We start from the raw sequence: 27078 nt of genomic DNA, 5'->3' as shown, positions 1-27078 counted from the left end.
CTTAGCTGTTTGCGAAGCATGCAGCGTCAAATCCAACGCACTTCTTCTTCTGAGCAAGCCAAGCTCATGTAAAATTATTAAGTATTGGAGGACCAGCCATTGCTGTGTAGTGAAGCTGAACACGATGATGACAGTGGGAGGAGAGGAAGATGCCTTCTTCGCCGGTGGCTAAATAACAGCATTCACATGCCACTCTAGCGATTAAAATGACGTTCCGCCGCATCGGCGCGTTTGCGTCTGTATACTCAACCCGTCTTCTGCAGACACAACCATAACAAACAATTTCTTTCCAATCTACTCATTTATTATTTAACTTATTTATTCAATACATTTACGAGGTGGAAAGAGCCGACTCTCGTTGAATATTTGTCAACATCTCTCGGAGTGTCCTGCATTCGCCCTCCACCCCCGTGGAGCAAGCAGCGCTAGCCTTCGTGTGTTCGTGCAGTTTCCGCTCAAAACAAATCGGCATTTAGATGCTTCTGCTTCTCCGATTGCTTCGTTTACCTGCATCACTGTCTCCCGCAACTATCCAACGAGTGCCTTGTCGAGGCTGGTGCAAATCTGGTGTTGCTGCACCTCCGCAAAAGACCGCATTGGGATATGCAAAGAGTGTCCAACTCCGCAGCGGTCCTTGATACTGTTGAATTTGCTTTCAGGGTTTGCCTTCCCGACGTTGTTGGCCAACAAACCTAACGGAGAATATAATGATGATCATTTGGAGTGAACCGTGCATATCTATGACGCTGGTCGGCGCCACAGACTGTCCAGGCAAGATACTCTGATGTACGCAGGGTTGACAACCCCTCCCTGTAGGCAGAGTAAGGAAGCTAGATCGCAACAAAAGCTGTATTTCGTACATCTTTACATGTATTATTCGAAATTTCTGGGCTTCCCGAGTTTTTACACGGCAGCGGTTGCTGGGTTAGTAAAAGGCATGCCCATTTTAAGCTGCGTTGTTAACGTCTCGGCCTGCAGTGGTTGCGGACAGGTCAAACTCTGCCTGCAGATATCCACGAGGAATAGCTTCCTAGGTACGATCGTGAAACGTCAATTCCGGTTGCCGTTTGCCTGGCTATTTAGTAGAATATTTACTCCTTCTCTGGCCTCCACTTGTTCTTTCAACAGTGTTTAAAGGTCTCAGTTCGCTCCAGCTGTTACTTCTTACCACGATGTTGCTGACGCTCTGCTCTTCCGGGCAATTCCCGTAACAGCGTGGCTTGTATTTCAACAGTGTTTAAAGGTCTCAGTTCGCTCCAGCTGTTACTTCTTACCACGATGTTGCTGACGCTCTGCTCTTCCGGGGTATTCCCGTAACAGCGTGGCTTGTATTAGAAACCACCAGCAATTATATGACGGCCCCTCCCAGTCGAGGGTAGTCGGCGATGTAAACCAAAGCACTGACCGGATAACGAACAGCTTAAGCTCCTACAATGCACACAGTGAAGTTCTTCGGCTGCTTGCCCTCCTTAGCTGTTTGCGAAGCATGCAGCGTCAAATCCAACGCACTTCTTCTTCTGAGCAAGCCAAGTTCATGTAAAATTATTAAGTATTGGAGGACCAGTCATTGCTCAGTAAGCTATGCCTGCCCAACGATGGCCTAATCGCTGGAATACTTAGTAGTACTAATTCCTTTCTTGACTAATAAGGTCCTAATTGCTAAAATGTATTCTAGTATTTATGCCTACCCTTGGCCTTAGGCCACTGGAGTGCACACCTGAGACGCATTGCAGTGCCTGTGCACTACAAGCGTGGTGGCTACGTTGGGTTGCTGCAGTCACAGCACGAGCAACAGACAACTAAAAAGTGTAGTAGTAACCCACAATGAAAAAGACAATACTAAATAACTTCACTATTTTAACTTTAGAAATGTCGGGCATTTGACGAGTAGATTGCTCGTCTACAAAACGCGAGGCCGAGTCCTTGGTCCACCCCCGGAACCAAAGGTTACAAGCAACAGGAAACAACCACCTAGGGGGGAAAGCAGCACACGCATTTCTACTTGGATTCTTGAAACACGAAAATATGTGGCAATTCATGCAGATCTCATTAATAATGTACAAAAAACGTATGGGGGAGAGGGCTACTGCACAATCCTTCGTCGGTGAACTAACCTACCTCCTCCCAGGCAGTAGCCGATTCCGGAACAAGTGTCGGCGTTGCCGCTGTGAAGCCAGAGAATGCCACCAACTCCTCCAAGCACTTTTTTGTGGGGCTGCCGCCGCTTTCATGTTTGTCTGTGTCTGTTTTTGGTGCTCACTGCGAACTATGGTCTGGGCCGCAGTAACTGGATAACGGACCAGTCCATCCCAATAATACATGGAAGGCCGGAACTCCCCCAGCAGAGTTTGGGGGGAATCTCGTTATTGAGTATTCAGTCCAGCGAGGATGATCCGTCAAATGATGCACAGGAATCTGACGGGCCAGCGGGCTCTCCCACTAACAATGCAGAGGACGTTGATACTCCCCAGCTGCAAGGAAGAATTGGAAGTAAGTATAGCACCCAACGAGCTGATGCCACCGCTGCCCTATATGCGTATATGTTGACTGGATAACATAAGAATCACTTCATGATGAGCAGACTAAAGGTGGGTAAGGATACAGGCCATGTGCATGGCTCTCATTACGCTTTGTCTTCAGAGTGCGAAGACGTGGTCCACGAATTCCAGAGAGGTGAGCATCAAAAAGATATCCAGTAAAACAGCCACAGCGTTCAGCTATGGTACTGTTTTATTGTCTAATATGCCTAATCTGCGGCTTATTCTGAGCCTCAGACTTCGACGCTAACAGGAAGCAGATTGTTGACCTCCTTGATAACATCAAAAAGGAAGAATATCTTGAGAATCAAAGCTGTCTGAAGGCTATTGTTCACACATCTGCACCAGTTTTTCTTAACCCTCCAGAGCTTTTGATGGTCAAGTCTTCGGTGGATCTATACTTCGGTGCAGTGTGGATGTGGGACAAAGTGGCACGCATCCTTCTGCAGAGTCGTAAGCATTTCCCAGCTCTCACTCTGCCTAGTGTGCTTACGATCACTTTCTGGCGGCATTATGGCCTTCACGCATTGATGATTAAGCGTGCTTGCGTTTGCAGCTGAGGCTCCCAGCATTTCGAAGCGCTTCTGGTCAGGTATGTCGTGGCGAGTAATCGGACGCATTCCCTGGTATGCAAAAGAAGGGATTTGGGGCTTAACTTCCTATGGTTTGCATGGCGTTGAATACAGGGGTACCCCCGCCTGTGGAAGTGGGCGACGTGGTCAAAGTTCTGGAGGATGGGTCAACCATTGTACAAAGTGGCGAGTACACGGTCGTTGGTGTACAAGGAGATGAATGTAGCGTGGAGAAAGATGGGGAGAGGATTAACATTCCGCGTGACCGTCTCATTCTCACAATAAGAGAAAGTAGGTTTGGCTTTTCGATTACTCATGTGTAGACGTGATTTGTCAGCTGAATTGTCGGACTTCTGGCTCCTTCGTGTATCTGCTCTGCGCGTCCTTCAGAATACAGATATATTGCAGACGCGGTGTTGAAGAATCAGCTAGAAAACTTGAATGAAGAGGACCCCAATCTCCTGCAAGATATGGAGGAGATATTTGAGTTGGCTGGACTCAGAGAACCCTTCGAAAAAACTATACAGACGGGAGACCCCCGCTATCTGCAGACTGCAATGAAAAGTTCGGAGATGTTTCATTGTAAGCCGATCCTCGCACGGCACATAGGGCGTATTCGCCTCTTTTCCACCCTTCAGGTACTAAGCTTCTTCCTGCGTTCTCCAAAATGCTGTAGTTTTATGGTTTGCAGAGGCGATGAGGCGACTGCCTGGCATCCAAGCCAGCCCGATTGTGAAACCTGGAAAGGGACAGTATAAACCCGACCCAGCAGAGATGAGCGACATCTACACTTCAGACTCCGCAGTTAAAGGTGAGCTTAGCCGTGTTGTACTGCTTGTGCACAAGGAACAGAAGTGCCAAAAACTCAATACAAGCCCTACCAACTTATACTTCGTCTGTATCATGTGTGTGCAGCTTTTGAAATACTACAGCTCATTCGAGGCTACACAGCCTTGGAAGGTTGCAAGCCTCTAACACAGAGAAATCTATATGGTTCGGGTAACGAACTCGTCTGGCGAGTCATCGAGAATGCTAAGTTTTACTCTCTTGAGGTGCAAGGCGAAGGAACATTGCAGTCGGCCCTTGAAAATCAATGCAGGTCTGCCGTCGCATTCGTCTTTCCGGAGTCACTCAAGTCTTCTAGCCTTGTCATTCCACACTGTGCGGACGTCTGGAAAAAGATGAGAAGCGACTGGTCGCAATTAGGTAAGTTTAGGTATACCACTCGGCTTAACCTGCTGTACGGCACATCGTCTTACCTGTTCGATGACTCTCATCAGCTGGATATGTCCTTACTACTTCAATGCCTCAGCACATTAATGCTCCATTTCGCTTGTCAATGTTTTCAGTTTTGTCCTCCGACATAGAGAACGACCGCCAAGCTCTTGCAAACGACTGCACTTCCAAACAAGGCGAGCTACTCACAGGAGAACTTTCTCTAGAAGAAGATACCTTCTGGCTCAGCACTTATCTTGCTCCTTTTTTAATGCATCGAACAGCGACTTCTGGTTCTGTCTTTATATCGTAGGGCAGTTGGCTCCTGGATACATGGGAGATTGTGACGCACGCTGCATGAGAGCCGTTGCACAGAGAAACTACTGGTTCGACCAGAAATATATCAAGAGAAAAACTATTGCACAGGATTACATCCTTGCTGGAGATGGTAATTATCCGCCACTTGCCTACTAATGTAAACAGAATGAACAACGGAAAATGTGACAACTGTAATGGGAAACAAGGGGCATTTTAATGCATACGGTACAACTAAAACAGTTGTGGGCTGACATACGACGTGAAATTCTCTGTTATTCTTTTTGCACTGATGCCCAAGAAGTTAACACCCTCTCTTTTGCTTTGCTCCTGCAGTTGTTCGCCTGTCGAACTTTTTGGCTGCGGATGCCCTCTCCTACTTGGAGCTTCTGGGTGGCCAGGTTTGGCGACTAGCTCGCATTGCCAGCTCAACGCTAGCACCCAAAGACCTTGCAGAAGAGGCTGAAGAAGTTTCGTGCGTTGCGGACTCATTGACGAAGGACGCCGTGCAACCGGTGCAAGGAACCCACACGGTGCCCGGATTGGGCCTTCCGAACCCCCAACTCTTGGCGTTGAATGTGGCAACTGATCTCCGGCACAACACAAGCATCGCGGGAGCAAACCTGCAGAGCAGCAAAAAAAATCGCAAGCTCGCCAAAGGCTCGAAGGCGTTTTCCGCATTCTTCAGGCTGCTTTCTTGTCATGTTTCAGATGACACTGAAGCACTGTGCAAGGTTTTCGGGCCTTTTGCGTCGCTGGCCATTCGTATAGGTGCGCCAGCACTGCAGACTGAGTTGATAAACTTGTGAAGACGCTAGTGGATCTGCCAAAACCAGTCTAACCAGGATATTTGGACATTTTCTGGATAGCATGCTTGCTGACAATGAAATGATGAAATAAATGCGTTGTTTCACATATCCTCAGCTTTATTCCTGCGTGTTGAAGTTGAAGAGCACGGTAATAAGGGATGGACGGAGGCCGTAGCCGCCTTTTCTGGCAAATCACCTGGGAGAAAACTGTATGAAAAGGCGGTGAAGCAAATGACGGTAAATGCTAGAAAGTTCATTGAGAAGTTCATGGGAGGCTTTGGTTTCAAAGCAACGGGAAAGGTCGAGAAGGTCAAGAAGAGGATCCGGAGTATTTTAAAAAGAAGATCTGGAAGAAAAGATTCAGGAAATATAGTGCACCACAAGGTCGGCCATGAGTTCGCCAAGCTCATCCTCTTCATGTGGGCAAATGGAAGCCAACACCAAGTAGACCTTGCTCCCAGCAAAATTGAGGAGGCGTTTCGCCTAGCCAGAGTATACCAGACACTCATAATCTTAAACCATGGTAAGCCGAGCTCGGGGATGTTGTACACGAGCATTGAGCTGTTTCTCTGTTTTTAACAACTGCCGACAACTCATGTGAAAGATAGTCTTGGGTCTGGGCTATCTACCTAGCCAAGCACTGTATGATGCTTGATCGTAGGCGCGGATCCGATAAGAGCGATAACGGAGAATATTAAGGCTGGTTGTAAGCACACTAGCACGGTGGGGCATAAGTACTGGCCTTTACTCGACAAAGGCAACGTAAAAATATCGAAAATCGCAGATGAATTTGGCCTAGGCCTCCTTTACGGATTTACCACCGGCAAAACGTATTCAGCGCTTTCTGAATATGGTCGCGCGCTAGTTTACGCTTGCAAGGGGAAATCCAAATTGGATTTGCTTTCTCAAGGGACCAAGTACCGTGAAATGATGGAGCTCTACCAGTGCATCGAGCTTCGAGGTAGGATCGTGAGCCAGATTGTTCTAGACAGATGTTTCTAGCTTTTGTGACAGTGATCAGCGGACAATGGACTAACAGCAGATGCAAGTGATTGTTCATATTGCATGTGCAGCTCAAGGAGTGAGCCTTCTACGCATCGCGCTAAGGAACGTGAAAGCTCCACCAGCAGATGTTACAGGCAGGCTTTTCAGCTTTATTTCGAATATCCGGGCAATCCGTCAAGGCGGTGCAAAAGCTCTCTACAAAACGTACCTCCAGTGGGTAAAAGAAGGTGAAACATCACACCAAATAAATTCGTGGAATGACAACATCGAGCATTTTGAGTGCTCCTGGCACTCGTCACAGGAGGAACAGAACCACATGCTGGCAGAAGCTGGCAAACTAAACGAGCTGGGCACCGCTGCTGAAGAACCTGCCTCACTCGAACTCCAGGCCTGTCACGGTAACCAACACGCTCTCCTGAATCCAGTTTCCCTCAGTTTAACTGCTGAAGAGTGGTACGAGCAGGCTTCCTCCAGGATTCACTCTGAACTGTTGCACTGTGCTATACATTGTGTTGCAGCGAACCCCAATGGCATACTGGATTTACAGCAGGCCCAAACGAACACGCCTTCCGAAAATATAATATATTCTACGTTCCTGTAACGCACTTGCGAAGATGCGAGTTCGGAATATTCTTTTTTCACGGCTGCCACTGCCACCACGCCTAGCACAACAAGGGACGTGAGCAACGCATGCGGTATCGCCACTTCAGTGAAAGTGACAACTACGGTCGAATACAAATCAACTTAGTATTCTGCCTGCACTGTACAGTTCCTAACACGAGATGGTGGAAAAACTGTATAGAGGCTTCGCCACAGCCCGGTTACAACTCTTTGGGTTTCACTACTTCTAAGATATCTACTAATTTTGGGGAAAGTCGGGCTTTAACTGTGCACACCGAAAGTAAACTAGATTCCGAGGAACCGCCACAAAACAGCTCCTCGTACGCAAGGAATGAGCAGGTGTCCATTAGTCATGATCCTTATTGACCAGAAAGCATGCTGTGCTTGGTGGACCCCATAAACGGGTGAAGCCATCTGTGGAGCGGACCAAAATTGCGTTGATAAAATACCACAGTAATTGCAACAATCGATCCACAACCATCCAACACATTCTAGCGGATCAAAGACGCAAGCGCATCTAGGCAGAACAAATGCTTAGAAGAACCTGTGAATTGGCGAATTACATGTTACACCAAGGACATCTGCATCTTGGAGTGCCGTACCCACCAGTGGTGAGTAGATTAATCACGTGGTCTAGATGCGCTGCCAAAACTGGGCATGTGTGTACAAACAGTAGTTCAGTGCAAGCACAGCTAGCCGTTCCCACTCGGACATGAAGGAGAACCATCCACAGGGCACCCAGATTCACCAGTAGTTCCACCGTCAGGATACTGCATGGAGCTTCGCCCCTGTCCCTTCGGACTAACCACTCCACTGTCCCCCGAATCAGAGGGGGCTTCCACCCAGGTCGGAATTTCTCCAGCACAGCTCGGCCCTTCAACAACGTCGCATGCGCTCCACTCTTCGTCCGCTATGCAGTCGCCGAATGTAACTGAATTGGATCCCTGATGTGTCCCTGAAGATGCTTCTGTGGAGGTCAACACAGTGTGTGTCCTTTTCTGGCTCTTGAGAACACCTCGTAATTGTGACATGAGGGACTGAGTCACCAGAGTCTCAGGCATAAAGGCGACGCCCCGTGTGGAGGGCCCCTTGAATTTCTCTCGGCAGATTCGAAATGCTGCTTGTTCGTTGTCTATAATATCTACATCTGGGAATATGCACGTCTCCTGTGGTTGGCTTAAAGCCTCGAGCACAGTGTGCTTTGCCTGCACTGGTGAGACTCCAACACAACCCTGATGTAATGCTTCCTGGGCATTCAGGTCACCTGTAACATACGAACCAGGAGCCACCACCTCCTGATCGTTCTGCGTGTCCCCCCCTACAGACGAAGCCCTGCTTGTCGTGGGTGACTCTGGTGGAGAACAGCTGCACGCTTCACCGCTGCCTCGCGTCACAAGACGAACTACTGCACCGTCTTCTGCTTTCCCGCTTTCACATCCATCTGCGCTGTCGGCTGCAACTACTGAGAGTTCCTTCAACACACGAGGGATGCACTGTCGTTCCCTTTCCTTTCTTTTCAGTCTCAGCTCTAGCTCTCGTAGAGTAATTTGACTGCGCTCTCGCACAGCTGGGTCACCTTCAGCGAAGGCTTCCTTCACTCCTTCTTCTTCTTGGAATCTGCATTTATTAGTTAGAGAATCTTGCCCAACAGCCGTGTAGATCTCGAAGCATTGCACAGGCTCAGAAACGGTTGCCTGCAGTGGTTGTTCTGGCTCTTCAGAATGCAAATCCCTCTCCGACGGTTGAACCGGAAGGTCCTCCGACGTCCTTGCAATGGTACAGTTTTGAAAGCTTTCAACCTTCTCTTCTGTAAACCGCAGCGATCTCTCCAGCTTTTCGCCTTCCTCAGATGCAGTCCGCAGGTGTCGAAGTATCAGGGGCAAAATGCCAAGCAACTCTGCACCTTCTGCTTCCTGCCCTTCCTCTGCTGCGGTGCGGTGGTTCAGCCAAGACAGATAAACAGCGCCTCCTGTGTTCATACTGCACTGACCGGAGTTAGACGCAGAGCGGCTTTTTCGCCATATGGAGAGAATATTTTCTGGGCATTTGAAGTGACGGCCATGGGCTGTTGCAGGGATACGAAGCAGCGCAAGAGATGCAGCCACGTTACGACTCATTGTCGCCAGGGCAGACCTGTGCTTGTCCGATACAATCTTAAACAGAGTGCCTCCGCAGTCGGACCCAAATCTGGGAGGAGAAACAGCAAACCGCGGCAGCTTTTGAGCTTCCGCATCTGCCTCTGTAAGTTTGTTGGGCGTTTCTCCCCTCTCGCGCATCCCTCCACCCCAAAGGGGCTGGGGCAAAAGAAATGGAGACGAAGCCCAGTCCTCTTCTAAAATCATCCATAGTGCGTTGGCTGCCTCAGAGGCCACATGACCAGCAGCAGATAAGACAATTCCAAGCTGGTGCACCCGGCCATACAGCCACAACAGCGCTCGTATTCCGTCAGCAACAGCTCCCAAGACAGCACATCCACTGAATACTCCAACACCTAAAGCTTTGAATAAGGCCCATACCCAGTTACAGTGCACTGAATTTTCAGGTGCCGCCTTCTCGGTCATTGCTACTGCTGGTCCTGCTGGTTCGGGCGCGCTTGTTGGCCTATTCGCGATGGATTGGGGGCATAAAGTGTAGCTGCTGCCATGCTTTTGGGGACGCCTTTTAAAGATTTGATCATACCCTCCTCTCCCCCCCCCTACCGTTGCCGCCTTATGTATTTCTTCATGTAGAGACTTCCCGCAGCCGCTCGGTGAGTGATACTGCTGTGGATCTTGCAGTGCCTGCTTCAGCACGCGGCTAACATATCGGGTCGGCGTCCCTTTCGGGATAAGAGGAGAGGCAGCCGCCGTAAACCCGCCGACTTTCCGTTTAACATCAAACTCAGCCCTCAAGAATCTGGCGTTTAGAGAAAACAGCATATGCCTCAATGATACATGAATTCCTCCCAGAAACCTCGAGTGCAAACGCCAGCTTCTGGCCGTCATTTCTTTAAGAGCCCCAAGGTTGCCATCAAACTGGCTGGTACCACAGCTGCTTGTCTCAGCTCGTCCCCAGGGCCCTTGTGAAATCTGGTCTTTCCAGGCAAGCTGACGGGTTGGTTCCCACCTAACGATGTCGTCGTATAGGTAGGAGAAAATGCGGTGCTGCCAGTCGAGCACCTGGTAGAAGCGCAGTCTCAAGTGCCACGCGCATGGCTCCTTCAAAAGTGAGCAATTGGGCCGTCCCGGTCTCCGCCCCCTATCCTCTCCATTTTGGCGGCAAGGAATGTCTTCGCAGTAGGGTGGACCCCTGACAGAAACTTCGTGAGGTCGTTGAGAAGAGCAATCAGGTCCTTGATCGTAGCCAACCTTGCATGGTGTTACAGACGGGGAAACACCTCCAAATGCCTGATCAACCTTTGCAAGGTCACCTGTAAAAGCCTTAAATGTGACTTCCAGTTCTTGTATCCATCTGACAGAGACATCAACGCAGATTGTCACAGGCTCCCGTTAGAAAGGGGAATGTGGGAGCAACGACAAATAATGGGGCTGCCAGTGGGTAGTTGTTCGCTGTAAGTATCTAGTTTTCTGCAGCAGTAACATAGGTGGGGAGCACACCTCACTGTTTCTCCAGCAAGCTTGTGTTGAATGCTCAAATCAGCCAGCAATTGGTAGATCCGTCTGGTAGACCGATGTACTGCGAGCTGCAGCTGAATCCACACAATCGCGCAGCTTGCTAGTATGGCGAATGTAAAAATCGCCGGGGCAGTTATGACGAACTGAGCAAAGCTGCTCCTAAAAAGCAGCACGATGGCCGTCCCCACTGCAGCAGCTGAACAGATGCCATATGCGAACCCTAGCCATGTTAACGAAAGCCGTGGAAGCCACGATACAGTCCTCTGTAGAAGCTTCCAAGGGTCTACTAACTGACTCGCCGGATAGAGAGCACCTGGTTCTACACTGGACTGTTGGCCAGTGGGCAGATTTGGCTCTGCTGAAACAGTATTTTCCTTCCGAGGCCCCGGCTTCCCCGAGATATTTCGACTTCCCGAGGCAGCCCTAGTCAGCCCAGTTCCGCGGTCACAATCAATATAGCCGTACAGTGAAGACGCTGTCTGTACTTCCCCGTACAGCCTTCGTACACAGCCCGACAGAACACGGTACAATGCGCCTGAGGCAGTGTCAGCTAGTCTGGACCCCCTTGCTTCGAGGTCCACCAGCAACCTGTTACGGCTGTCTGGTACCAGAGGCACCTCCGAAGCAAACGTACTAGTTGGCTCCGTGTAACGGACTGGGCGTACAGGCGATCCTCGGAATTTCATGATGCATCTGCAGTCGCGGAAGGCTTGGAGGCTTGATATTCCAGCATATATATCTCCGAAATAGAGCCTGGAACAATCCTACACAAGCACGAATATATCTAAACACGTCACAGCTACTGTCCAGCCATTCTGTTTCACGGTTTATGGGATTTGTGCGGGACGATCACAGCTGTGACGATCTTCAATGCTCTGTAGAACGATGAACCAACGTGCTACATTGGGCTCCTGAGATGCCATTAGTATATGTAAAATAATCCTTGGCCATTTTCTGTGGCGGCTGCAGGGACAATGGGAAAAAGTCCGCCCGACAACCACAGGGTGGCAACAGCAACTTTTGCATACAAGTGGGTCACCGCTCCCAAGAAATGCTCGTCCGTCGTAAGTACCGGCTTCAAGAAGCTTCACAACATATTTATTTCCACGATTCTCCAAGATTTTAAGAATAACAATACAGCTGGCCTTCGTCAAGCCAATTGCAGCCAGTTTGGCATGCATGCTGCTTCGCCCGATAGCCCCTGCAGGTACACGTCTTGAAATCAACCATGTTCAGCTCCCCTTGCAATTTTGGTGTATGTAAAGAGTTAGTTTTATCACTAACATTACACAGTTTGCCACTGCTTCAAACTGGCTAGGACAAGTACGGGCTTTGCGGTGCTCCACTTCACCAGCCTGGCTGTCTCGCGTGACACGGCAGCCATCGGAGACCAGTCTCATAGTTGAAGCAGTTACATATCTACGAAAGTTCTGCACCCGGCGCTGGTTCATTTATGGACAACAATGGGTTGCAGGCGTCCACCAGGGGAGGAGAGGGACCTCAAGTACGGTTATCATAAATATGTTCATCTTGTTCCGATTTCCTTTGTGCCTCTTTCCCTGTTTTTCTCAAAACTTTAGTGTTTCCGTACAATGGCGCGTCTGTTTGGTCATGGCAGTCGCCTGTGGACTGTCGGCGCTTCGCTTGCTTCGGTGGCAGCTCCCGCCAGCAATGCGGTGTGGAACCGAGTCTGAAACTCTAGTGGATAAGCCTTTGCAAAACAATACTGTGATGTGCAGTCTAGCCGTGGCCTTCCGTAAGGCGTTTTATGAAGGACCAGCGACACCTATGGATGATACCCACTGCCCCAGACTCTAGCACCATCCGTAGGGTTTTAGAAGCTGGTAACAGAAAGTATATCTTGAACGCTATTAACAAGTGCAGAAAATAACAAACGTGAGGAGTAAGCGTTTTCGCTCTACCAGGAAGCGGGCTTCGCCAGTATCGTGGGAAAAGTAAGTAGTTGTTAGAATGCATGTACGATTCTGCAGTGCTTCGACGTGTGGTGTCAGAGCAAATATAGTTTTGCTGTTGTGACTGCTGGGATAGGCAAGAGAGCTCCTACATTGAGGCATGGAGCATGCGAATGTCAACTGTGGCCGCGGCCACTCTTCTCAACTTGTTCGCGTTGCACTAAGCCGCTTTTAACGATGGAGACAAAAGTCGGATTAAAAAGGATTCTTGTTTGCAGATGGTGCACGCTGGTGGTAATTGCAGACAGGACCAACAGTGGCGCAAACGTGCAGAACCCCGCGCATCTGTGGTACATCCTGGAGACACACATGAGCCCCTGTCAAACAAAGTAGAAACTCATTAATGGCTAGCTGGGGGGATTCACGCTGCACTATGACCAACAGGGACGGACGTACCGGACCACATCTGACAGCATCTCGTTGCGGACTGCCCACCGGTCCAGAAGTGCGAAGGCGATTTCGATTACCCCGTAGATGAACAGGCAGAGAGCAAACAGTGAAACGATTATTGAAGATAGTGATACTTTCTTGGTTGTGACGAGCCAGAAAAGCAGCGCTGTTGTCCCAGTGACAAGAAGGAGAGAAAGCCACGCCTTCATAGACGGGCAAAGCATTTGCAAGTCCCCTAGTAATGCTTTAATGGTGGCGAAAAGTCCAGATGCTGCTACCAGATACAATGCGCAGTCTACATCTGCAGACTGTATGGAGCTGCGGGCACACAAACGACTAAACAAGGTTTCGCTACTTCGGCAGCTTTCATGTGGATATGAGCCCTTTATACGCGTTTATACCACAAATAGTGAGTATGAGGTCACAGGAGAAGCAGAAGCATTCATTAGCACTCATGACAGTGCAGTCGTACGTTGCCACGCAGGATGTGACCCCAGCAGCAAGGAGGGGAAATCGCATAAGTCGAAGCACAATGATGACTTTGTGGTGCCACACGATGTTGCAACGCTGCTCCATCTCTCCCCTCCACCATGACAACCACGACTCCTTTGGCATCCCCAGTTCCTGCAATTGAAATGGGCAACTCCTGTCGCACGCACTACCATATGCACCTAGGCCATGCGGTTACAGGTGCACAGCGGGCAGCCTCTTGGAATTCCCTCCATGGGACAACACCTACTTGGGATGACAGCCACGCATTCCAGCTCGCGAAGTCCTGCCGCAGTCTCGGGTAGTAAAAACCCAAGGGGTTGAAAATAAACGGCACAGAATTAATCGAAGCCGCCATCAGCAAAATTGGCCACGTGTCGAGAAAAAGTACACCAACCTCAAGCCCAGCGTACTGCACAATCATCAACAGCAAGCAGCACAAAAGCTCTTAGGGAAGGGCTAGGCAAATTCCTCCACTTGGCCCTCAGACAGCTAAGCGCCATCTATTCACTGCCAGGGTTGCCTTGGCCCCAACATCGTGCATCGTAAAGTGCCTTTTGAATCTGTTTCTTGTGTAGAATTATGTTGCTTCCCTACCGTTGCATATATGATCAACAGGACGAACATTTCCAGTCCTATGGAAAAGTGAGTGAAATAGAAGAACATCCAAATGTCCTTCAAGGTTGCTCTCTCTATAACAAATCCCCGGCCAGTTTCCTGATACTTGGCTCCTCCATAAATCAATACGTGGTCTATGACGGACGCCTTTGTGCAGGCTGCAGAAGAAATACATGCCGCATGTGTCATCGAACGGCTGGCTGATTGAATGGCCCTAACAGGTTGGGGGAGTACGGAAGTCTATCTTGATGTATAACAAGCAACGCTGAATCTCGGTCTACGCCTGGGAGCGTGCCACGTTCACGAACGCACTCATGAAGTTGTAGTACGTCACAGAAAACTTGCTTATCAGGTCGAGAAGCTTCCGCAGTGCTGCTGCAAAACCCTTTTCTAAAAATAGCCAGGGTATGAGCGGTAGCACGAGCAGCATTCCAAGCTGGAACTGAACGTACGTGGAAGGCGTCAACACATATTCTAGTGCGTTTTCAATCGGCCCACTGTAGTTGTACTCTGCGTTGCAGCAAATATGCAAGTCCGCAGCAGGGTAACCTAGTGGGTGGTACTGTGTTACTGATATTGATTTAATCTTGTGTCAGCAACTAAACCCTTCTTAAATACCCAAGCTGTACCAAAGGGCACTATTGTCTGAGGAATCTTCACTTCGAACGCACTTGCAAACGCCAAGAAACATTTGGTGTACAAGCACACGTACGCAGCCAGGACGAGAATAACAGAGTTTAAGAAGAAACCAGGGCCGGTAAACCATAAGGACAACACTCGGAAGAAGTCCATGTTTAAAACAAGACGGTTGAGATCGCGACTAAGTACTTGTTCACCGTTTCCCCCAGCAACCTTCTTCTCGAACATAACAACTTGTTGCAAACCGACATCACGCCCCTTGCCGCACTGCATCCACAGGTCCGTTCATATTAACTGACATGAAAAGAAAAAACAACTCCCACGAGCAGTGGCTGCAATGGAAGAGGCTCATTTGAGTTACGTGATGAACCTTTTCACCAGAGTGATTCACAGGCCAAATTTGAAATCATGCACAAAATTAAAGACCATGCGATCGGCTGTAGCGCTCAATATCTGGCTGCGCAGACACAACGTCACGACGCTTCCTTCAAATGACCTAATTTATTGGGTGTAACAGTTCGTGTATCCTACCTGTATGTAATCCGCGTGGTGTACACAATATCCTCGAGCGGTGCAATTAAAACCAGCAAAAACGTCTTCTGAAAGGTTAATTCCGTTGGAAGCTTTTGAACAAGAGCCGCATGTCTGTACGAAGAAGCGGTCGAATATGTCAGGATGACCATAGTGCATGCGCACCTGGAAAGTACAAGCAGATTCCAACTTGGTAGCACTATGGAAATCAAGAAAGAGCTTCTTCACGCTCCGTTCAGACTACGGGTAGATGTATACTCCACGCGCAAGCGGACATGCACGGTGCTTAACCAAATTACCAACGGCAGAAGGCCATGATAAATTTTGCAGTCATTGCGCACTCTTAAAGGAGTGAAGTATAAGCGCTGGTTTGTCGTTGTGAAAAGATTTTCTTGCAGGGCCATGTAGCTGGCCAAGCTTGAAACGTTCTCCGTAAATATGTGTTCTCTGAAGCCTGCCCAAAACGACTGAACAGCAATTGACTTCGTGGATGTTGTGCGGCGAATGTGGGTTAGCTAGTACTAAACGTCATTACTACAATACTAGAATTAGTGGGTGCCGTTGTACATGCTTCTTCATGTGTGTGGATTGACACGCATTCATGAAGATGTTTTACCGAGAATCCGCATCCGCCCGTTCAGTGCAAATTCTTGCAGCAAGTTGCGAAGCTTCATCGCCTCCTCGAGATATGATTCCATATTCATATCCATTACCTGCATAGTGTCCATTCGTGAGAAAGCAATAGCGTGGTTCTGGTTTTCAGGTTTTCCCGGGCCAATGATGGGAGCGCGACCCCACGGTGTCCCTGACTCGTCTACAATCAGAGGCAGCCGAATCTTGTAAATCGCCTCGAGCCTCAGTGGACCCCTACGTGAAGGCCAGGTCATTTCTTCTTGGTCAGAGTTTCGCCTAAGTCTAACTAAGTTTTGAGCCTCTGCCTCCATGCGCGCTTGGTGGCGAGATAGCTTTTCTTCAAAGAAGGCTACGCGCTCCTTCATTGTCAACATCCCTCTTTCTCTGAGAGCCTCAACGCTGCTGCTTCTATGGGTGGCGGCGCTTGATGAAATCGTGCGAGCCTCGCTCTTCTCACCTCCCGCTCTTACGTCGAGTGATCGTTGCCAATCTTGGCTGTCCTCCCTTCTTCCTGCGCCGCTTGTCTCTAGAACGCTGGGAAAAAGTTGGAATTCTGTTAGATGTGAGGTCTCGTGCCGATAAAGCGGCTTTCCCAGCGGAGTTGGATGCGACCCAGTGCCTAATCCCATCTTACTGCCAATATTGACGCCGCCACTTTTACTGGCCGCCACATGTTCCCCGGGCCACGCAGCAGAATCCCATATGTGTTGTCGCCGGTGGGTCCTGGTTGAAAGAGCACTCCATGATGCCGAGCCCTCTTGCATAGGCTGCAGAGTGATGATGGAATGCCGCCTCCGCCCGCGACTGTGTTCTGCAGCTAATGCATCCGTAGGGTATCTCGAGTGTGAATAGCGAACCCCAGGCCCCTTTGGTGATTGCGTTGCGCAGGGGTCAAAATTCGCGCAGAGCCCACCTGGGTAATTCACCTTGTTGCCCGACACAGAACCAAATTGACCACCTACTGCTTGCGGTTTTTCAGCACAACCAATGGGCGCCAAGGGACCCATGTAGTCGCGCGCCAAATCTCTAGCAAACTGCGCCTCCAGGAGCGTTGGCATGGGAACAATACTGTTCCAGCCGTCAGGGGAACAGGATGCCAGGAATCCAGAGTCGGTTTTCCAACGGTAGTTACTCATGGTTGAGTCACAGTGGTTCCGCTGAGCTGGAGGGTTGCTGTGGGATTCGCTGTCCCCTTCTTCCTCTGAAACAATCTTGAAATATTCTCTTTCCAGTGTGTGGGTAGGGGGAGCGCGTGGGCTTGCATTGTGAAGAGGAGCTGAACACAGCTGGACATCTGTCTGAGACCCTTTGACCCACGAGTTTTCTGCACCTCCTGAATCTCCTGAACACTCTGCTAGGGTATCAATGCGACCGGCCCCATTGAGTGAACTGAGGACACAACAGGAAGCTCCCATTTGGTTTCCCTCCGGGCAACGCTGTACCCCTTGTCGGAACATGGAGAGGTAAGTCTTCTTTACCGATTCAGCTGGCTCAGGATGTACCACCTTTAAGCGATTCTTCAAATCCGAGTCTCCCACAGCCTCTCGAGAAGCATGTGAACAGCGAAGCGCAGCTTGTGTCCGGGCAGCAAACAGGGACCGGTCATATTCCTTTTTCTGGCGCAGCCAGTGAAGAGCACGTGTGATCTTCGATTCGAAGCTTCCGGCACCTCCACTTATCCCCTTTCCCGCGGAACCCCTGGTAGACGATCCAGCAGGGAGAAGGGGATTTAATTCTGCCTGGGCTTCAGGAGCTAGTGTAGCCGGTGTAGGTTGCCCAAATCCTCCCGTGTTGAGTATCGCGTAAGCTGTAGGACCACCGTATGCAGGTTCGTTTATTTTGAGGCTTACGAAACCCTGTTTCAGTAGTTCCCGAGTGCCTTCGGCAATGGTTGTACAGACACTTTTTCGGCACTGACCACGCCGACGAACTGGCACCTCCTGCTCAATTCTCACACTGATATCGCGCTCCCGGGAGCTATGCGAAGACTCAGCCGGCGCCGTCAACCCTTGCTTTTCGCTAGAGCCAGTAGGCGATTTGCTGTTTTGATAGGACGCGGCCTCGCCAGATAGATCCCCTCCTGTGCTGCTGCCCCCGCATCTGGGTTTAATTGTAACAGTGGATCCAGTCCCCATGTTAGCTCCTGGCGTACAGACAGGTAGGCGTGGGGCAGGAATCAAAAGGTTGGGAATGCGTGCGGGAAGCAGTTCGCCGTCTGCAGAGCGAACGAACCCGCCTGAAGCCTTCATTTCTGTGATAGTTGTTGCCTTTGAAGAGGGAATTCGTTGTCCAGTGGGATCCATGTCGGCCGTTAGCCGGTAAAGGACACTGAGTTTGTGTCCTGTAGGCCTGCCGTCAGGGGTGCGTTCATGTTCAAGTGTTGCGATCCGCAAGGTTGGGTAGCGTACTAGCAGCTTGTACAGAGCCACCTTTCTAAGCAACTGAGCGCGCAGCAATGGAGAAGGTTCACACCCGCTTGTCGGAGGCTGCGCTCCCAAGTCTGTGCCAAACTCCTGGGCAGCTACAACATATTGATATTTTAGCTGGGCGAGCTCCTGAGAGGCAATAAAACAGTCACGTGTTATTCGTCCCCACTTTCAGAGGAGAGGCTTTCGATTGCTGTTGTCGTGTAGATAATCAAACGGCTCAACTTACCCGTGTTGACTGCTTCATTTCGTAAGGAGGGGCAAACCCGAGTACCTCTTTCCACAGCGCCCCCTCTGGGCTCCTAATAATGTCCAGTTGAGTTTCATCAAGCCTGTTTGAGTCTCTGCATAGGTGCAACTCCTCTGGAGGTGTTTCCTCTATAAATGCCTGTACAGCTCACCCATATGATTAGGGTGAAGTGCACCTTACACGCATGGGTGACTGAGATGAGTGTAATAGCTAATATCTTGCATATGTGAGTTCCTAGCCGTGGCAATGGACGATCACCACCATAGACGATCAAACGACCTGCCTGCATTCGAACAGCCTGTTCATAGTACATGATGCCGTAGACTGTGCGCATCAGCACCTGGCCCCTATAAGAGGCCCATTCTTGAAGCATCTCACAGAATCGGTCGTATCTGAAAAAGCACCAGGAAACAAACATAAAACAGTTGCAGGGTCGATAGTGGGATAAAATTATAAATCGGTTGTTCCTTATTTGCTGACTAGATGCCTACCGATGGAGCAGTCCACTTTGATGCATTTGTGTACGGATGTCTTGTAGGGCTAGATTGCGCCGCTCTGGTGAATCCGTAACGCGATCTTCTATTTCTTGTCTAATAGTAAACATGTCCCTGTCGCGATCAACTCTCTCGATGAAATTGTCGAACTCAACTGGGTGAAGACTGCGAAGGAGGTCCATCTTGCAAACGCCCTCATCAGTCCGTTTCTCCAGGTCCTGTGCGCACATTGGCAGTAGTTGCTTCCGAATTTACAGGTAGAGGTACTTGGGAATTTGCTCGATTAGACAGGCATCAGCTCCATGATGAAAAGATGTAAGGGGAGAAAGCCGCAGCAAATAAACAATTCACCTGCAAGTCGAGGCGTGTATCTTCCCTGTAGTACGGCGTGAGGGTCATCATCGACACCATATTGCGTACCAAGGGTGTCTCGGGTATTTTCATGAGGAGTGAATTGACAAATGTGCTGAATCTGGAGCAAAGCGAAACCACACCTCACACAAGTTTTTCATGAACTGCTGCTGCTCAATGTGTTGGAATGCCACCTCAGGTTTGCTTTAGCTACATGAGCATTTCCGATATATCTAGCTGACACATCAGGCTGATCACCGTCGTTGAGTTTCGGAGCACTTGAAAGATGGGTCATCAGCCTTTAGAATGCGTGCAGCCCTTCGAAAAAACATTCTAAGACCATGCTCCAGCGTTGCTATCCTCCGTGACTCTGTTGACTGTCTGCCAGAGAGCACGCCACATTTCAGTTCGCTGTCTCCCAAAACTACGCTTGCATCAGCTTCACCAAGTTGTGCGTGAAGTGCTCTGAGTTCTGCCAGTTCTTCAGGAAGAAGTGGTAGGTCTGAACAATCACGGTCGCCCACAACGAAAGAACATAATTGTCGTACTTCGCACTCTTTGTCGTGCTGCCGTGCTGCACATGTGCCGTGTAATGCCTCACCACCGTCATTCACTGAACTCCTCTCTTCTTCGCTGGCAAGGAGCAATAGCGAGGTGTGCTGAAGCACTATTTTGAGTTGTTCAATCATGACTGCCACTTCAGCGCGCTGTATTGGAGCAGGAAAGATAGAGGGAATATCATTGACCATGGACTCGGAACCGAAGCAGACACTCACGGCCTTCACGTACTCTTGAACGGGAAGTGGAATGTTTGATCCACCCAATTCTTCTGGTTCACTGCTTGGCAGCATGATCATTGCAAGCAGTGCCTGCGGAGCATTAATTCACGCTGAGGCGCCTTCTGTGTGAACATTGGGCATCACATTTACAACACAGTTATTAGTGGCTCACCTTTTTCAGCTGTGCGTTTGCCTTTGCTAGAGACTCGGTTTCGCTGGCGGACAAAATCCTGACCCTTTGTACTAGGGAAAACACAGCGTGCAGAGCAATAGAAAGGGGTTTTAGCCCTTTAAGATTAAACCACAATAATCGAATACAGTCCTGGCGTACCTAGATACACAACAAGGTGCTGACAAGAGGACGCTAGATTGAGTTAAAGTGACGTAACCCTCATCAAATATTTGACCGCCGTCAAAAGAGTCCTAACTACTTAATGGAAGAAAAACTAACCCACGACCATAACTCTTCCATAGCCCAAACGAGCAGATGGCCTTCGCTGAAATATCGTGCAAGGTAGAGCATGAGAGCTTCAGCGACTTCTTGGCAAGCTTGCAAGTGCACTGACTTTTCAAACCTGTATGGAAGGGAGAGGCAGAGTGGGTCGAGTATTTTGGTTCTTTCGAAGCGGTTCTGCAGGCACTTCATGCGCCTAAAGCACTGGCTCAATTGCCAGCCTGTGTCCCTTAGCCATGCCGCATTGCATGTTTCATTGATCCTTATCTTTACAGCAATTTCGAAAGCGGGGACGCAGCGCGGGAGGCTTACCTAGGGTCCTTGCAGTTTGGATCTGTTGATAGGTGCTCGCGGTAAAATGTCCTAGCCAGCTGCTGCTTGCTGCACAAACGGAGCATGTCACCGCTTGCCTGGAAGTGGAAGTCCTCGCAGCTTTTGAGGAAGCTAGCCAGCTCGTTGCAATACACGTAAACGGGGTGGCGGACAACAGATTGGCTCCAATCTAACATCGCGCCTCCACGACCTACATACTGAGCAGATCATCTCAGAAACAGCGTCCGCTCCTATATTACTATATTGTTATTTTCAGTGTGACGAGACGCTTCCTATGTAGTTTGTCCAGACACCTCCAGAGTACCTAAACCAAGTGAGCACTGCCGTATCTAGTAACGGACAAGTGCCATATGGACCTACCAAATCTGCCAGGCTGTTTCTCTTCAGCAAGATGCAGGGTAGCTCGTTGAACTCAAGCTTCTCCTGTTCGGCGTAGCATATGATGTCTTCATCACGCCAACTCTGTATAATCTCGTTCCATAGAAATCCGAATCTCTTCATTGCTACTAAATCGTGTTTTTCCTTTGCACTTGAGCTTGGGAAATCTGCCCTGCAGAGAGCAAAGCAGGCAACACTCATTTTTACCGGCAATTCCGTATGGTTTTTCTCTACAGATTTTTTCTGAAGAATAAGTTACCTGGTCACGGTATGGGCCATCCTTTGAGGCACCTGCAGTCATCCAAACACAAGCACAGATATGCATGCATAGAATTCGTGGAAGTGCATGTAGTAGAGATAGCAGTAACGTGGAAATAAAAGCCAACCGCACTAGCCCAGCAATCTGGTGATAACCCAAGCCTAAGTAGAGGGTGCTTCAACGAGGTGTAATTGCGCTTACCATATTCACGTAGGGATCACCTGTATTTGCATATTGCAGAGAAAGGTCTCGAAAGTCGTTAGGAGCGCTTGACAGTGCAAAAGCAGGAGGTGGCGCACACCACTGTTGTCTATCTCGCGCATTTGTGGACATCCTAGAAAATGTCCCGCGCCGACAGTAGCGGTCAACATTGTTGGTGCGCCAAAACTGGAAAGACCCCTGTACTTGCGGTATTCCAGACACCATGCCTGAAATATGTGAAGGAGAAATACCGAACAGAGCTAATATAGTGAAACCCACTGAGCGGAGAAAGGGCACTAGAGTCATAATCTCTCCGTAGTGCAGGTTACATTCTCTTTGTTATTTTTTCATTTGACATCTCCAACAGGACCTACTTTTAAACAGGCCTTTGTCCATCATCGGCTTATCTCCCGGTAAACGGAAGACTGCTGTGAGAGGAAGCATAGGCAGAAGGCGTTGTTGGATCTTTCGGCAGTTTGTTGTGTAGCCAACGCGCCGAATATAGCCATCAATACTCCCGTATAGAGCTCCAAATAGCAGGAAGAAGATCTGACGGGACAAGAAAACAAAGATGAGCAGGCATGCCCTTGAACGTTCCACTTCCACTTGAGGTCCTGCGTCAGTCCCCAAGACTGTGAGTGGGCAACTGCAGTTGGGAGATGCAGACACCTTCATGCAGGTTCAGTGCACACCTGCATATCGAAGAGCCATATGAGGAATGCTGGCAACCAGATAAAGCCTTGAAGGATCGCTGGAATATAACCCGGCCAGAAGACAACGGAATTTATGTACACTGGGCGGCATGAGACGTAGTCAACATGCTTTGAAGCAGTAACCATCGGCGGCAAGATGATGTAGAGCCAATATAAAGCCTTTGCAGCCATGGCGCAGAGCCAAAAAAGGGAATACTTCAGCTGCGAAAAGCCAGCAGAGGAAATGCGCTGTAAATACCATCACTGCATCCAACCAAAAGGCAAACTAGCAAATGAACTGGATCAGCAGCATCACCTTCACACATTTTCGTTCCCCAAACCGCTTCGATCTAGCTAGAGCACACTCACTCACCACATGTGTAAAATTCTCAGCTAGTAGTGGCACACTTCCAGTATACGTTGTTGGCTTGCTCAAGGGTGCCAACCACTTGTTGCTCCACAGCAAAACAAAGAACGGCATACGGTCTTGAATGCGCACGTACAGGAAATAATGAGCCCAATGACATACGAAGAAAGCCCAGTACAAGATGCTCAAAAGGCCTAAAACGCAGTGAGGGAAGGCGTCCACACGTGTGGCTGTTCCCGCAGCATGCATGCAACTACACCACCCTGAGGAGTGTGTACAGGCCGGTTTAAGTGGAGCTCCCCTGAACACTTCGTCTGTAGCTTTCTTGAAAAAGACCTCAAAGACTTACCAGTCCACTGCAGATGAGCTGAATCAAGCCCATCTAACGCCACTATTACCAGAGCGCTCAAGGCAAAAGCTATTCGTACTGTATGGATCGGAACCCTCTTCCATGCGCGTTGCCAACACTGTGGCCTGATGAGAGTTCGGTAGTCAACAAGCATCAAGCCAAAGAGGGGAAGCATCCCGTAAGTTACCGCAGCCGTAAGAGTCATGAGAGCCCACTGCCTTTGTGCAGAATAGAAAGATTCTGAGGACACATCAACCGGATGTGGCAATTGCACTGCTGTGAAACCACCGGCATGAGATAAACGCTAGGAAAGCACAAAGCAGAGCTTCGTTGGCGCACTTCCGCGGCATTCTGCCATGGGTGATTCACAATGGAACAGAATCACCTAGAGTGTATGGAAAGTGTATGGAAAGTGTGTTATCACGGAACGACACAAGAGCCTTGAAGTCCACAAAAGATCCTCTACCTGCCGCTGCGTCACGAATAGTTCAACGAGTCTGTTGTCGCGCTCTGCAATTTACCCCAAGCCGGGTCTACCTAAACTATTAAGGCGGAAGCTATGTAACAAGATGGAACAGAGGAGGAGCTCCAACAAACCTTCGTCTAGTACAGCATAGAGCAGGAAAATGCCGGCAAACGTTGTCACGTGCCACGCAAATATACGCCAAAAATTGCGCAAAACCTGAACATAAAACGGCACGCGCTGACGCGTGTGCGCAAAGCAAAAGTCATAAATGCGCTTCACAGTTGAAGTCCCTTGGACAGGTGCCCTGGAGAAGTCTGTCGCCCCGCACGGGAGAGGATCCAACTTTACCTGCTAGCAGCTTATGGGGTTTAAGGTCTCTCTGGTGCTTGCCCTTTATGCCAAACTAAATTAGAGTGCAAATGCTGTTGTTGATATTTACTTGTGCGTATGTTCTGTGCTCTACGAAGGTTTTGAATCCAGATCCAGGCTTTGACGCTCCAGATAGCTCCGCTAGCACAAAATTCAGATTTTCTCGCGATACAGATGGTCCCATAGAACAGCGCTGATTCATCTGAGGGTCCGGGATGGTGCTTGAGGCAAGTTGATGGTCTGAGAATGATTTGGTGTCCGCTGAAGGATGCATCATTTCAACTTTGTGTGCAGGTCCTTCCTCAGAAACCCCCGTGTCTTTGGTGAGTCGGTGAAGGACATCAAGGCACTGGCGGCTCCAAAACAATTCGTTGAAGTCGTCGTAGATCAGTCGTGCATTGTGGTCAGGGGTTCGCAGAGACGACGCCATGTACCTATATTCCACAAACGGCGTACATCACGGACAAGGGTTTCATGCAAATTTGACATTTGTACTCTAGTTAGACATATAATCGTATATCGGATATGTCTGCGGCCTTTGTGTAGTTTATTGATACCACTGTTCGTCACGAATTCGTTGGATAACGTCGCGGATAAGGTCGGTGAAATCCTCCTCAGCTCTGTACTTCTTGTCCCACGCCATGCAGAGCCAATGAAACAACCAGCAAAGGAGCTCAGGCGTATGGCGGAGATTTGCCGCCTCTGCCCAAAGCAGCTTGAACGTGGCGACTTCAAACATCATCTGCTGGAGTTCTTGGCGCGTTTGTGGGGAGCAAAAGTTCGCTTTTGAATAACCTGCAGGACGAAAACGAGCTACTCAAGGCAAATTCTTTATACGTACCATGAACCAGTTGGTTCTACTGCTCATTAATTGGGCTAGTCTTTTAGCAGCTGACCGGCGCTGTCAGCAGCCTCGTCTGCTGCCTGAAGAGCATCTTGAGCCCAAAAGCTGTCATCGACCCAAGGCGGAGACCTCCAGGGAAAAGGGGCGGTCCCCAGGTAGTCGCACCATTTGTAGTAATTCGCGAACAAACGGGAGTGATATTCATCAAGAGAAGCGAGCAGAATATCTGGTCCCAAGTGATGGCTGCCAGGTGGCGCATCCATCAGAGAAAGGTTCAAAATACTAACACAAACATCCTCCAGCTGATTGTACATGCTGTCTGTTTGGAACCGATACTGACATTTCACCACATACCAAATAGTCTGCTCAATTGTATATGGTGGTGAGAGTGGTGCCCCAACGACGCCCAGCTTCTGCAGCAGAAAAACAAACACTGTGCAAACTTGGGGCAGTTGGTGCATTTAACCTCAGTCAAGGGATGACGAAAAATGCACAGATGCCGTACATTATAATCCTGGGGGGTTTGCGGGTAATCCTGTGTGGGGACTCCGAACTTCTTGGCGTAGAAACACGAGTCTGAGCTGCATAAGAACACAAGTATTTCAAGGACGTAACGGGAGAGGACGCTGTTGTTGTTATTGCAGGCGCTGGATTGATCATTTCGATTTTCATGTGCTTTTTCATCTACATTTCTGCCAAAGTGGGTGTAGTCGAGCATGCGACTCCGGTGCAGGTCTCTCCCGTCAATGTACAGGATATTCGCCTTCACCAGGCGGTCGCGCTCCCTTGAGTTCAGCCCTCCTCCGACGCCAACCATCCGTGGAGGCTCCAGAGACTCCATCTTCTGTTTTAACCGCAGTTTCAAAAGGGACACTGCCTACTCTTGTTGAGTGGCACATGGCTGGCGGGTCAGTAGAGGTGTTGGTCACGGGGAGCCAACGGAGTCTCCAGCATACTCGACAGGAGGTACAGATCTTACTCAAGCCTGTTTAATAACATGTGTTCTGCAAGAAAAGGAATTAGGCTTGTTGTTTTTGGCGTATAAGGCGGTTAGTACGAAAACGAGACTATACCTTGCCAGAGGAGACGGTCTCTGAAGTGGCGACGTCTCGCCTAACTCCAGGTTCCTTGTTGCCTCTTCAGCCAACAATTTTTAGTGTTTTCAGTCTTCTAAAGTGTCTTTTAGGAATAAATTTGTCTTCGATTTGTGGGTTTCGAAGTCCTGCTGCCTCGTCTATGAGTTCGTAGAGAAGCATGGAGCCCTACAGTCGGCGAGCAGAGGGGCCACTGTTGTTTTGTTACTATTGTGTTGTTGCTGTTACCAGCACCCCATCGCCCAAATATATGTGCGGAATTCTCCATAATTCAAATGAAAAAAATTATGTCGTTTTTTATTCCATCTAGTTCGTTGTAGAATTCATGGATAGGCCGTATCGCGATGCCGCGAATCGGAGGAAGCCTGGGTGACTCTCCGATGCGGAAAAGCACGAGAACGATCGGCAACACCTGAAGTTCTGCAGGGTGCAATGAAACAAATTTACCCTTCACTTTACCACTGATGTCTTCGACGTCTTCGGATCTGGCGATGGATTTTTAACACGGGCGAAGCAACACGGGAGCACACGCTCAACACTTCGTCCCCAGCAAGAGGAGATCGTTTGTCGTGCTACTAACCGGCACAAAGTGCATGCAGAATTCACAACTAAAGGAATGAACCACCTGGTGGCAACGTGCTAATTAATGCAGCTCAATTTTTACTACACCTTCAGCTAACGGTGTGTCTCAGTTGGTATTTGTAAATTAACCACCTGCCTACTGAGGGCCAGGTAAGTATTTGACGTTCTCCAACAGAGTCAGTGAACGCGGTAAAAGGGGATGGGAGTGCTTGTATGTGACGCTGGCCTGGTTCAGGGAGTGCACCAAGGTGGTTGCACGAAAAACGGTTCCCCGCACTCCCAACCCAGGTCCTTGTCCCGTTCTACTTTGCTAGCAGCTTGTTCGACAAATATAGGGATAGTCAGCTGCCTCTTAGGCGACTTAGTAGATGACTTTCCAAAAGTGTCACGGGAAAGTGTAGCTCGCGGTCCTCCCCGTCAAAGTACACC

At 49.4% G+C, this 27078-nt stretch overlaps 3 protein-coding genes across 3 annotated transcripts; 1 reads left to right on the top strand and 2 right to left on the bottom strand.

Moving 5' to 3' along the window:
• Positions 1-2573: 2573 nt before the first annotated feature.
• Positions 2574-7054, top strand: EMWEY_00024900 (hypothetical protein, conserved; the record flags this gene model as incomplete). The annotated part of the gene is made up of 13 exons (XM_013480970.1): positions 2574-2673; positions 2775-2990; positions 3094-3129; positions 3224-3400; positions 3500-3695; positions 3811-3920; positions 4025-4315; positions 4638-4772; positions 4976-5410; positions 5564-5971; positions 6110-6417; positions 6755-6851; positions 6972-7054. 13 exons carry the CDS (start codon positions 2574-2576, stop codon positions 7052-7054), a joined length of 2592 nt encoding a protein of 863 aa, XP_013336424.1.
• A 712-nt stretch (positions 7055-7766) lies between these two features.
• On the bottom strand, positions 7767-11374 carry EMWEY_00024890 (hypothetical protein, conserved; the record flags this gene model as incomplete). The annotated part of the gene is made up of 2 exons (XM_013480969.1): positions 7767-10524; positions 10908-11374. The coding sequence occupies 2 exons, from the start codon at positions 11372-11374 to the stop codon at positions 7767-7769; spliced, it is 3225 nt and encodes a 1074-aa protein (XP_013336423.1).
• Positions 11375-12777: 1403 nt separating this feature from the next.
• EMWEY_00024880 (1,3-beta-glucan synthase component domain-containing protein, putative) lies at positions 12778-25814 on the bottom strand (the record flags this gene model as incomplete). The annotated part of the gene is made up of 27 exons (XM_013480968.1): positions 12778-12958; positions 13058-13369; positions 13723-13952; positions 14138-14316; positions 14471-14668; positions 14788-15064; positions 15329-15493; positions 15628-15782; positions 15945-18516; positions 18617-18775; positions 18933-19029; positions 19129-19349; positions 19483-19603; positions 19741-19800; positions 20038-20234; positions 20434-20491; positions 21028-21245; positions 21409-21598; positions 21686-21717; positions 21887-22113; positions 22261-22435; positions 23482-23570; positions 23892-23976; positions 24200-24563; positions 24687-24924; positions 25026-25386; positions 25479-25814. 27 exons carry the CDS (start codon positions 25812-25814, stop codon positions 12778-12780), a joined length of 7497 nt encoding a protein of 2498 aa, XP_013336422.1.
• Between the last annotated feature and the right edge of the window lie 1264 nt (positions 25815-27078).

This window comes from Eimeria maxima, genomic scaffold, assembly GCF_000499605.1.
Source record: "Eimeria maxima Weybridge genomic scaffold, Emw_scaff258, whole genome shotgun sequence".
In the NCBI taxonomy this organism is placed as follows: Eukaryota; Apicomplexa; class Conoidasida; order Eucoccidiorida; family Eimeriidae; genus Eimeria; species Eimeria maxima.
This window is presented reverse-complemented; position numbering and strand designations above follow the sequence as displayed.